The sequence below is a fragment of the Mytilus trossulus genome, chromosome 3 (assembly GCF_036588685.1).
Source record: "Mytilus trossulus isolate FHL-02 chromosome 3, PNRI_Mtr1.1.1.hap1, whole genome shotgun sequence".
NCBI lineage: Eukaryota > Metazoa > Mollusca > Bivalvia > Mytilida > Mytilidae > Mytilus > Mytilus trossulus.
Window position 1 is genome coordinate 74325928 of NC_086375.1, and position 13175 is coordinate 74339102.

The window sequence follows — 13175 nt, forward strand, 5'->3', positions numbered from 1 at the left end:
CTATAGGTTTCTTTCTACCTTTCATTATACATCCTTGATACTGACTAACAGGAAAATATATATGAAGACCATTCTATTTCTATAAAGTACTTTGGTTATCCACAAATTAGTTCACTAGCAAAGCAATATATATCTAAGTCCCTTAGTAAACAACTTATGTCAACGCACAAATGTTGGAAAAAAAATATACAATAACTTAGTCTTTTAGTATACACTAACTAGTAAACTAGCAAAAGTTGAGAAAAGAACAATATCTAAGTCCTTTAGTAAATCACTTATCTGTCAACTAGCAAAGGTTGGAAAACCATACAAAATCTTAGTCCTTTAGTTTACCTTAATTAGTGGTACCTTTACCTAAAATACATATGTTGACCAAATGCAAGCTTAATGTATATAGATAGAAATGCAAGTAAAAAGCAATACACATGCATAACTCATGCATACATAAATTCTCTTTTTATATGGCTCAAATATGTTGTAATGAATTGTTAAACCAGATAAGTACGAAACAAATGTTCTAAGTTTCTGTTTTACTGACTGTTGAAGACCTTCATTGGAAGTGAAGGTCATTAAAAACCACTATCATAAAGTTTTCTATCTTAACTTGCACTAAGATATTCCTGTAAGAACCACTATAAGATTCTCATCTAAACCAATTTTTTGCTCTTGCATATTTTAAACAAGAGTATACATGCTGAAATATCTCACTTGCAGTGGCCTTTAATTGCTAACTGCCACTTCCTATTTAACTCTGGTGGATATATAGTTATCTCATTGGCAAGCATACTACATTACCTAATATTCATACCAATAAGCTCAAAACTGATTATTGACAACTGAACCATAAAACGAAGTCAAAGTCGGATGAACCCTGCCAGAAAAATATTTACACTATGGAATCATTCTATACATCAACTATTTAACCTATTGCTTATATTATCTGAAACACAGACACTTTGGTTGTCAATTTCTGTGTCATTTGGTCTCTTGTGAAAAGTTGTCTCATTGGCAATTATACCACATCTCTTTTTATAATTATGTGGTGTTCTGAGAGTTACATCATAGACGGTGTGACGTCAAACTTGGTCATTTGTATAGCTAGGTCGGTAGTCCTGTTCATTAACAATGCAGCAGCCAAGTAATGTATTTACTAAAATGAGTGCAAATGATCGACATAACAAGATAAAAATCATTAGTGGATTAAATATTTAATTTCAGACATTAGGAATAATCTACAGAATTCACCATTTCCTAAAGGAACAACCATGGAACAAAGGAAAATCTGAGGGTATATGTGTTAGCAACAACCTCAGGTTATGGGTTTTGTAACAATGTTCATTGACCAATTAAAATCTTAGAAATACACTAAGTCAGGGATAAAAAGCTTTAAACAATAAGTTTATGTCTTCACTACCGCTGCTGATGCAGCTCCATTGTAATACCTATGTCCCTCATTCTGTGACCTTTCGTTGCAGGCAAAAAAAAACAAAAAACAATGGCATTTTTTTTCCCAAGATAACTAGTGATCACAAAATATAAAAATCAAAACCTTAAACAATGATATTAGTAGCTAACCAGGGTTAAATAACATTCTGATTACAGTGTACTCTCATCAAAATAATCACAGTGATGCAAGTTACCTCCATAGATTCTGCAATTCAATAATCAACTACAAATTATATCAACTAGTTTACTGCAATGTTTTATAATGTTCTTTTTTAAAGATCTATAATGTCGTTATTTTTTTTCTTATAGAATTTCCTAGTAATATATGAACATGTCAGATACTATAAATGACCCAGTATCACACAACATCTCATATTTTATTCCTTCATCTGTCAAATTTTACTATCTGAGATGAGTGCAAAATGACAGAAAAGAGGAATTTATAATGATTTACTTGCAAGCCTAAGAGGTCATTTGAAACAATACAAAGAGTAAATAGTTTTTAATAAGAAGCAATTAGGATTAAAACATGATTTATGTTATGATTCTTATTTGGGTTAAAATGAACTGTTTATGACACTCCACTTCTACTAAAAAGCTGTAATTAAGTTGCTATTGAAAAGATTAAACATACATCACCATTTAGTCATACAATCTATTGTAAATAATTTACTATGGTTGATAGACGTACACCAAATTAAATATTTCATGGAAGGGCAGACTAAAAAATTTCAGACCAGTTTAAATATAAAAGGGTGTACTCCATTTTCTCTTTTTGATGAAATTATTGCCCATTTTGGGTATTAAAAAAATGTCTTCAGTAGTAGAGATGTAAATCAATACTTGAAAAAGATTATTCTTTTCTTTTTCTTCTGACTATTTTTTCCAGTAAAATTCATCCTAAAGTACAGAAAAGATCAACATGCTTTTGCACCTACCACACATCTATTTTGGAAGAAATTGTCTATAATTCGAAAGTTTACAATGTCCCAAAACTGGATACCAAAATGCATAAATCCTAAATTAAACACATTCAATAAACTTTTGAAGCCCATAGAAACAAATGTAAACCATTTAAATTTAACAACTTGGCCATTTTGCCTTCTCTAACAAAGAGTCCCATTTTTTTGTTATTTCCGCCTGACTAAGCTTTCAGAAAGAGTATAAAGATGAGAAGTATATTGATGCAACATAATCCTATGACATAATTACCTCATAACTCTGGTAAAGTATTTTATTGCTGTACAGGACTTCCTGTTTAGGTTGTTAAAGGCATAGGCTACTTGTATTAAACCACAGGCTATTATGCTACAAACATAGAGGTATATAAAGTCAAGCATATCATGCCCAAAATACAAATGTGTTTATAAACTTCAGTATCTGCATGTATGGCAGATATGCATCAAATAAAACCAATCAGTCTAAAAAAGTAGCTTTAACAATAAAAGTTGAGAAAGTAAAATTTGAAAATATTGTAGGAAATCTAGCTTACCTTATAATTCCTGAAAAATGGAACATTTCTGCCAAAATAAAGGCTAAATAAGCCATACCAAATATGGCTACAGGTTCAACAACTGAAAAAGATAAATATTTTTTTTGGGGGGTAAAACTTTGATTTAGGTATAATAACCTCATTACAAAATATAAGAGTTACCCAAGTGCTCCAGGTACATTTAATGTTTAACTAAACTGAGTATTTTGAAAGACAAGGGCTATAGTACCTGAAAACAAATCTGATAGCAAAACCATCATGTTGACTAGTCAGATAAATTTCTTATTAAAACTATTGCTCACTGTAACAAAGGACTAGGGGCTATAAGGGCCATTTTTGGCCCCACCCCCAAATTTCATTTAACTTGTCATGTTGTAAGTGTAAACCATAGACCTTCTGAAAATAATTGAATTTTGGGTCTAGCTCGTTTATTCTGTTGCTTAGCAACCAATTTAATGGAGGAGTTAAACTCATCAAATATGATTATCATACAGCTTTAATATATCTATATTTGAAATTAAACATGCTTAGCATGTAGTGAACTTTAAACTTGTACACTATTTATATATAACACAAATGAATGCACATTTTTGTAAAATTCACTGTTGTTTCTTCTTAGCAACACATCTGTGCCCATGGCAACCGCAATTCGTTTTCTATTTTACAAGATTTAATTTTAAATATGTTGCAACAGAAAGGCAATTTAAGATGCAAATTGTAAAAAGAAACAAACTCCAAGGTAAATATTGAGGGGAAAAGCAATATTGAAACATCAACAAACAAAACAAAACACCGGCTATTGCTGGTGTATATAGATTGTGCAACTAGTGCTGGGTGGGGTCTCACTTATCAGAGACAAGAAGAATGATATAAAGCCAAGAACACATGTTTAGCGTTAAGAAATCTTAATATTAATTATCTAAAATAAATATATACTGACACATGCATTAAAGGGTGTTTTTAAATGTCAGTGTATTTCCATTACAGTAGATATGTTTCAGGTAGGGGTAGGGGTTGGAGGAGGCACTCCTATTTATAAGGTGATAGAACGTGCCTCTGGAATAGTTCACCTTTTTAAGTTTAAAATAAGTGAAAAGTTGAGAAAACTATCAGATATACATGTATATGATAAGGACAATAAAGTTCCCATAACTTTTTTGACTGTCAACTTGTTTGGTGTTCCTGCTGTGTCTTTATCAACCATTTTTTGACTTTTGACACTTAAGCATTATTCTATTACATAAAACCACATGAACCAAAACAAGATGGGAAAAGTTACTTTTTTTCATACGCAATATGACGAAAAGGTATATAATATTTTTTTTAAATGTAAAACAGGGTGAGGTAACAAAATGCGGCACCCCTATCAAATAAGTATTGAAGTTCATCCCATCCCCACCCCCACCCAAACTCCCTCTGAAATATGTAGAGGATCGTTAGAGTTGACTTTTTCGAAATTCATCTTACAGATGCCAGATTTATATTCATATCATTATATATATAGCATTACAAACGTGGTACATGCTACTATCTCAAATAAATCTGTATCCTTAAAAATTTTCTATATTCATTATATATATATCATTTGTTTTATTGTAGTTCTTGTCAATAGTTTATTTTTCGCCTTCACTAATCTTAGTGTCGTATGACTTGGTCTTTGATTATCATAATAATATTCATTATTCATGTACGTCAAAAAAGCTGAAAACAAGAATGTGTCTTTAGTAACGGTACATGGATGCCCAAATCGCAAGGCTAACAAAGGTCTGGGAATCCTGAATTGGGACAGGCGCAAAAAAATCAGCAGGCCTAAACATGCTATTTTGAGATCTTAAACCCTCTCTTCCTTAACCTCTAGCCATAGAAGAAAAATCAAACACACAACAATACACACAGTAAAACTTACTTCAAAAGAAGTCTGAGGCTGATGTCAAATTCATCTACCTTGACAGAAATCTTAAACCTGAAGCGAGACAAAAGGACAATCGGACAAACAGACGCACAGACCAGAAAACATAATGGCCACAAATGGGGCTTAACAATAAAAAATTTAAAAATTACACTTTATTTTTACGCATGATTATAAAATTATTCAAAACATAACCTTTAAAAAGGTTACAGACATGTAGGATGCTTACAGACTTCAGGCACTTGTTTCTATGCATGGGAAGGTCAATTATCCATATATATACATCTATATACGGATATATGGATAGTCTACCTTATGCCGTTTCCTTTCACTTACCATAAAATTTTATAGAACTTGTTCTCTATGTTCATTACCAACAATGACACATCCAATTAGAATATAGGTAGTTACTATACTATATATAAAAATATTAATTTCCGCGAACCATTTAGGTCATGGAAATTCCAAAATATGGCATCAGTAAGGAGAGTTGTGAAAATAATGTGAATACACAGAACCCCCATCCAAATTATCTTTAGCTAAAAGTATTCATCATTTTCTATTTTATATGTACTAACAACATTCCACTTTTCTATAATTTCGATTGAAATATTCCAAAATCTGAGTTAAAATCGATCGAATGCCCCAAATAAACATTGTCTGATTGGTTGAAGTACTGTGCGTCACTGATTAGCATAATAAGCCTCAATGTAAAGAATAAGCCTCGATGTAAAGCACACGCTTCACATGAATAAGGAGAGTTTTACAAATAATGTGAATACACAGATCCTCCATCCTATATATATTTTGCTGGAAATGTTGCAGTGTTCATCATTTCTGTTTTGATTCTGCTCACAACATTCCATTTTTTCTATAATTCCGATTTAAATATGTGGAACCCGCAATAAAAATAGATGGCCTCAATGATCTAATAGCAACGCAAAAAAATCTGTTACCCTGAGTTCTACGATGTTACATTAGCCTGGGATCCGGCCCAATCTAGTTGCGCGTCGTAAGGTCAAGATGAGCCAGGATCCCAGTCTAATGTTACATAAACCAACCAAATCACACATACAGAACTTTGCGCTCAAATGTAATTCTTGGTGAAGTATACGGGTAACTTCGTTTACGAAAATTTATACACACTTTATCATTAACATATTACCTGGCTTTTGCATATTCATGTTTTTTTATGCTGAACTGTAGTCGAATTCAATTCTATACATTTTTTTTTACATGAAGCAATAGGAGTAAGAATATTTATTTAGCGCCAATTTAACCAGCATCATCATAATCAACAAAACTATTCACCGGTATTTTTATGAAATTTCAGTTCTATAGGTTATCAATTAGATAAATTTTGGTAAGTTTTACTTATTTATGTTAAGGTTCTACTGATGTGCTTCTCTTGACCTTTTTGACGGTCCGTTTTATCCCATTTATCTAAATACTATCTCCGATGACAGGAATGTCAACTCGACCTATTCGTGTCGAAAGTGAAAATCCAATCTATTTGATGAAATAATTTTTTCTTCAACGGTTCATGCATTATTTTTGTATTATTTGATAACCAATCACATTCACGTTGCATGTTTGCATGAAAATGGTTATGTACATGTATTAGTGAATTGTAAGGGCGATGCAGCATGCGAGGTCAGTGCGCGATCACGTGACATTATTATTTGTTTCATTTTTAAAATAAATGTCGGGTTTCTCGCAAATTATGGAAATTAAAGCAAAATAATCTTTTAAATTCACCCTCCCCTTTTTCCTAACATAAATCATGCTCTGGGTTCCACCCTATTACCAGAGAGGGATTGCCCATTCAAACACCAGATTTTGAATTGATAATATGCAGAAACATAAGAAATGTACAGATTTTTTTATAAAGAAGGTCTATCTAAAATTTCAGAATTTCATAATTATAATTTCAAAAAAAAAATGTCCTCAAAGTTGTTATTGACTCCCTTACACATGAAGTTCATTGCTTTCGGATTTTCTAAAGAAATTTAACTAGATATACTTACGGAAATAATATTAGGAATACACGTTACATTCATAAACAAAAAATAAGTTTCTATGGGCATAAGAATATGTATAAACTAAACTTTGGCAGATGAAAAGGTCCAATTTGGACGGCAAATTTTAGCTTTTTATTGCTCTGCTTGGCTATGAAAAATATAAAATAAACTATCCCACCAACCTTGCACCAAAAAGATTTTTTATCTGAAGTATGATATGTATGAACTTGTCAAAATTTTAAAAATTTCTTATTGGTGCAAGCATGGTGCGGAAGTAAAAATTAAGAAAATACATCCAAATTTCTGTATTTTTGCTTATTTTCCCAATTATGACGTCATTTGCACCTACCATTGTGACGTCATTAAACCTTTTTTTGTTTGATAAAAACATTTTTTTTAAATCACTGACTCATATTCTAATAATTTATGGAGAAAAATCTGCTCTGTTAGAATTTTTATTATCTTGTAAATCTGGGGCCATTTTAGGCCATTAAAGCCCCTACTCCTTTATCCTGAACTTGTTATATTACAAATTATAATATTCTATTTCAATTATTAGAAAATGATGAACCAAATATGATAAAATAACTAATCTAAAATTGTGAAAAATTATAATATATAAGGGCTATAAAGCATCTCAAACTCTTTTTTTATTAGGTCAATGGTATAAGGGAGACAATTTTAATTTCAATGATGTAGTAAAAAACGGCCCAGTAAAAAATTGTACTGAAATTTATTAGGACAATATCAGCCAATCAAATTGCGAGAAATTACTCTTAATCATGATAATTATTATTTATCGTACTCTTGATCTCTTACCTTTAACTTTATCTGTAAACCTTGTCAGTATGGATGATAGTATTCCACATATCACACCTATTGAAAGACCACCAACACATACAACAACAAATTTCAATATTCCTAGTAACACCTGGAAAACAAATATTTAAAACATTCATAGGCTCATTGTGATAGAACTTCAATTATTTTTTTGTAATCAAAGTTCATTGATGTACATGTATACTCTTCACCTTTTACTTCTTCAGATATTGTCATTGCAAAATACTGTCAAATTCACCTGGTAAAAAGAATAATCTTGTAAAATGTTGTTCTTTATATAAAAATGTATTCATTTATTTTTATGGGTACCAGTTTTTATGGATTGACGATTATTTGTATGTTTAGTGATAATCAATTTCATGGATTTGCCAAAGTTAGCATGCAATTATACTGAAAATGTATACTTCATTAAATTCGTGGTTAAGCTATTCTCGCAAAAGTGGGTATGGTACTCCGCATATAATAATGAATCTTCGTTATATACTAACAAAAAATTATAATGACATAATATTTTCTTTTAATTAAGATACATATAGTGAATGACTATTTTAAATTCAAAGTTTATCAGTTTGTGCACGTGGCACACAGAGGTTTAACAGTTTTAACAAGTTCATTTTCCACTAATGAGTTTGAATGTCCCTTTGGTAATCCTTGCCTATCTTTCACTTTGTTCATTGTCAATACTTTCATTGTTCATACGTTCCTGCCATTTGATTAACATCTGATGTTGTGATAAGCTACAAAAGGTATTGTTGCAACAACTAACAGCTGATTTAAATGAGATCTTACATTCATGTAAAACTGACTTGAACTGCAACTCATTTCTGAATCATCATAGTCTTAGGTTATGAGTAAAATATTTTATATTACAAATACCACCTTACCTCCTTATAAGTGATTGATCCACCTTGTAAAGCTATACTGTTATAAGACTGTAATACATTGTACAACACTACGGTCACACCATCTGTGAAAAAATATTCTATTACTATGTGCTCTAATTTTCTTACAATATATAAAATTAGACGAACTGCAAGCAAAGCTGATAAACTGATACCCTACCATGATATTAGGCAGAAGCAAAGTACCTGATAAGTAAATGAAAGCCTAAAATATTTCAGACATCAGGTAACAAAACAAAATAGTTAGTGAAGATTGGCATCATATGGTGAAGATTCTGAGAAAGTTACAGAACATTGTAGTGAGGGGTTTTTATGAGTTGAAGACACACAATGAGTACCCAAGATGAAGCTTTATTCTATGATTTGCTTAGGGAAACATCAAAAATAGTTCAGGTCATAAATAAAATAAGAGTTGTACAATAGCATTATAGAATGAAGATTTGTAGGGGTTTCATTAAATTCTGAGAGTTTTAGGTGGAGTTAAAATTACAACAGAGGACAATAACAATCAAAACCAAGAAGTAAACAAAGACTTTTAAAACAAAAAGATAATTACATCAACAGTTATAATAAATAAGAAACTGCACAAACTCCACTAAAAAGTGACAGTGAAATCAGTTGCTCTGGAAGGGTAAGCATTTCCTGCACCGTATATGGCACCAGAAAGTTATCATTTTGGCCAAAGCTATCCTATGGTAAATTGGCAATAATAAAAACATCCAAAAAAAATCCTGAACATTCAGTATAGGTTATTTATTCATACATACCATTTAACAAAGATTCACCAAAGACAAGGAAGTATAAAACTCTATTTACACCAACTTCATTAAATACAGCTAACACCTAAAATAGATATGTTTATCAATTGTTGGAGACAATGTTGTGGATCCAATTATTCAACTGTCTAGCCTTCTATTAAATTCTATCCCAAATCTTATTGTGTGTATTAAAACACCAAATAATAAAGAAAACACTCTTGTTAAAGTTTTTTTTGTCTTAATCCTTTCAGCTGAAAATTCTGGCAAAGGAAAAACTTTAAACAAGGATTAGCCTGTTTCAAGATATCATGATAACAATTCCCTACACTGGGCAAATAGTTCTGCAAGTGTTTAAGAAATTATTTTTACCTGCACATATTTAACACATCTTATTGGTATCCTTAAATTAAAATGGTTTTTATGAAGATTTACTGATTGTTTTACTCAGAGTTTCACTCAAAAACTTAACATGCAGTACTTTAAACTAAATCAAGTTTACACTTCAATAAACTCCTTTAAAATAACCTTTTATTACTGCTATAATAAATCCTGATGACTTCTTACCTGATAGTATCAAACAATATATGTATACTTTCTCCACCAGTAAAAGCTGACTGCAACAACATAGCACAGTAGTGTTGAAAGTGCATTAAACAACAAATAATCAATCAATAACAAAAATTGTATTCAAACGCTTGACTGATTAGGTTAAAACAAAATATGACCTAGTAATTTTAAGTACAATGTGACAAAAATGTCTATCTCTTTAAGGGATAACCTTCTCATACTTACTGCGACAGGGTCTACAGCTACTATTAGAGCACTAAAGACTAACAGTTGTATAGGTGTAACATCTATATCTTCCATAGCACCTGCTTTATGTAAACCAATCAAACATAAACCTGAAAATACAACAAAAATATATTCACTTTCTTTGGCATTAAATCTAAAGAATACATTCAATATTTAAAAAAAAATAAAGAGATGTGGTATGATAGCATCCATCACAGATTAATTTTATTCATCTTTAATGTCTCAATTATTCTCCTGTAGATAGGCTGACACTTATAACTATTGCATCAGACATAAGTACATTGCAACACCATGATGTTTTCTTTTTTTAACATAGGTTTGTGTTGTTTTAAAATTATAGTTGCTGGGCTTCTAAAGTGTTAACGTTGTATATGACTTTTTTGGCTAAAAATACTTGTTGACACAAATGGTCTGGGCGGGAGGAAATCTTTGGTATTACAAAATAGCTGTTTGTGAGATATATTTTTCTTGAAAAATTCTTAATTTACAACGTTTTAGAAGCCCAGCGACGTTATGCTGTTTATAAAATAGTGCAGAAAGATGGTTCCATTGATACATTCATTTCAATAAACCAGAATAAAAATATTTAATTTACTTTACTAGATTTATTTGTTCTTGTCTCAAGCAAATATGATATAAGTTTAAATTAGGATTTACTCTCTTATGAAAATTCAGTTCGGTGAATCCAAAGTTTTGTTGAATAAAAAACTCTGTATTTTCTTTTTAAATAATAAATAATGTAATGCATAATTAAAAAAATTAAAAAAATCTTAAAAAATACATAACTCTTTATACAATCTTTTCTTACCTATAGTAAAAGCAGCACAACATGTTCCCTGAAATTATAAAAATCAACATCTTAAACATGCTAAACATACTGAAAACATGATCAAGTGATTTGTCTTTTTAAATTGGAGGAATAAGTTGTTGTTGTGGTCTCTTGATTGATTCAATATTTTTGGTAATTCCTGTTATCTATTTTATCTATTACAATAAAGTAAACTTGGTATGCATTATATATACTTTGTGAACAAAAATCTTCCTGATACATATACAAGTACAATTTTCATATCAATAAATACTTGTATATATTTTTATTCATTTTTGCCATATTTATATTTAATTATTATTTTTCATTTTATCCAAACACCAAAAGGAGAAGAAGCAATAAATCAGTTATTTTTTTTTCTAATAAAATAAAGATGACTTACAATCACAGAAAATATGAGAATACTTCCTAAGTTATGTAGAAATGTTCTGTCATATAAACTGAAGGCTGCTTCTAAAATTATACTGAAAATAAAAAAAATAAAAAAGTGAACAATCAGATGTAAAAACGTTAAATTTTGGCTCTTTTGTCATTTTTGCATAAAACTGATACAGTGAAATTAGAAGATACAATAAAATAAGCCTTCAGCTGATAGATTTATGTTAAAACTTCACAAAAAAGGTAAATATAGATTCTACCACTGCATCGAGTGTAATACGATATTTATCCACTCGAGACAGTTAAATTTTCAAATTTAAAACGCGTGGCTTGCCTGAGCGTTTTAAATATTCAAAATTTAACAATTGAGAGTATCACACCAGATTTGGTGGTGGAATCTGTTTCTCTAATGATTTTCTAACATTATGCAGGCAAACGTATTCCTTCTTTTCGAATGATCTGCAAAAAGATGTGTTCTTTCTATGTGACGTCATCAGGCATGGTTGCCTTTTTTCATGCCGTCACAATAGGAATTTCAAAGGAAAGCAAGAAAATTTGAGGTCATAATCGGATTTTAACCAATGGAGTACTGAGATCAAACGAACCACACGTTGGTTAAATTTTTTTTATAAAATGGGTGCAAAAAGAGATAAATTAATGAAGAATTAGAGAAAAATCATTATTCATAGGCAGTACCTCCTAAAAGGAGTCAATTGATGATTTTGGCTATGTGACTTTTTGATAACTGTTGAATACTTTAGAATTTTACTGTTTCTATCCATCTACTTTATATAGTTACAGCAAAAAAAACACCATAAACTGCCTTGTTTGATAATTAATTTTGTCTGTATCTAATATAGTCTATAACATCATTTAAATAACTCCTTTAAATATTCCCCAATGTTGACTTATTTGTAGATCTCGTTCTGCTAATTATATTGTCTACCCACAGTTTCTCTCTATTATAGTTTTCTGTGAAAAAAGACTTGTACGCATATTCAAGTAAAAACTTCATTCAATAGCAATTTCTCCTTTACCATGTTGACTTAAATTTAGGTATTGTTTTACTAATCATATTTGCTATGTTTACATTTTCTCTCTATTCAATATAGTAACTGAAAAGGTCAATTAATTATGCAGAAAGTGTGAATAATGAATCATTCCATTTTTTCATCCCTTGGAAAAAAAAATACTTTTCTGCACGATCTTTGTGGGAAAAGAATCAAAAATGTACACCAATTAGTGGAAACTGTAAAATTTTGTTTTAACTATAAGTAGAAAATTATGAAGATATAACTTTGTGTCGTAACCTTTTAAAAAATTAGAAAAATTAAACATGAATTCATGCAATTCTAAAATTTCGCATTCATATTTCAAAATATTGATTGTAATTTTTTCTTAGGTGGCCCATGAATATATCATAAAATTCTTTCTATCTATTTATTATTTTTGTTGTTGTGAATAAAAACCATTTTTGCTTGCATAATCTTGGAACAACTTTTAATCAAATCACATGTACTATACTATAATATACTTTTACTCATATAAATTAAATACATACGGTGGAAGAAGAAAATGAAAGAAGGTATCTGGTGTAAAAAATTCTGGCAATTTTTCTGAAATTCCAGTCAAGCTGAAAGGGAAAAAGAAACAATTGAAATGCTATTTCTTGTTGAAATAAATAATAATTATTAACTAAAATAGAACTGTCAACTAAACAGGACTAATACTCCACATATTATATTCATACACATCTGTTCATCAGGTTCAGGTGAAATGACACAAAT

The 13175-nt window shown here is 30.3% G+C and overlaps 1 protein-coding gene across 2 annotated transcripts in view; it reads right to left on the bottom strand.

Moving 5' to 3' along the window:
• LOC134712393 (Na(+)/H(+) exchanger beta-like) overlaps positions 1-13175 on the bottom strand; it is a 45620-nt gene that overhangs the window by 17413 nt on the left and 15032 nt on the right. For both annotated transcript variants that reach the window (XM_063573892.1, XM_063573893.1), the window contains exons 4-12: positions 12950-13021; positions 11393-11474; positions 10990-11017; positions 10161-10270; positions 9378-9453; positions 8593-8675; positions 7688-7799; positions 2939-3020; positions 2659-2754 (exon numbers count right to left, since the gene is read on the bottom strand). In XM_063573892.1, the coding sequence (XP_063429962.1) occupies positions 2659-2754; positions 2939-3020; positions 7688-7799; positions 8593-8675; positions 9378-9453; positions 10161-10270; positions 10990-11017; positions 11393-11474; positions 12950-13021 (741 nt within the window). The remainder of the gene's footprint in view (positions 1-2658; positions 2755-2938; positions 3021-7687; positions 7800-8592; positions 8676-9377; positions 9454-10160; positions 10271-10989; positions 11018-11392; positions 11475-12949; positions 13022-13175) is intronic.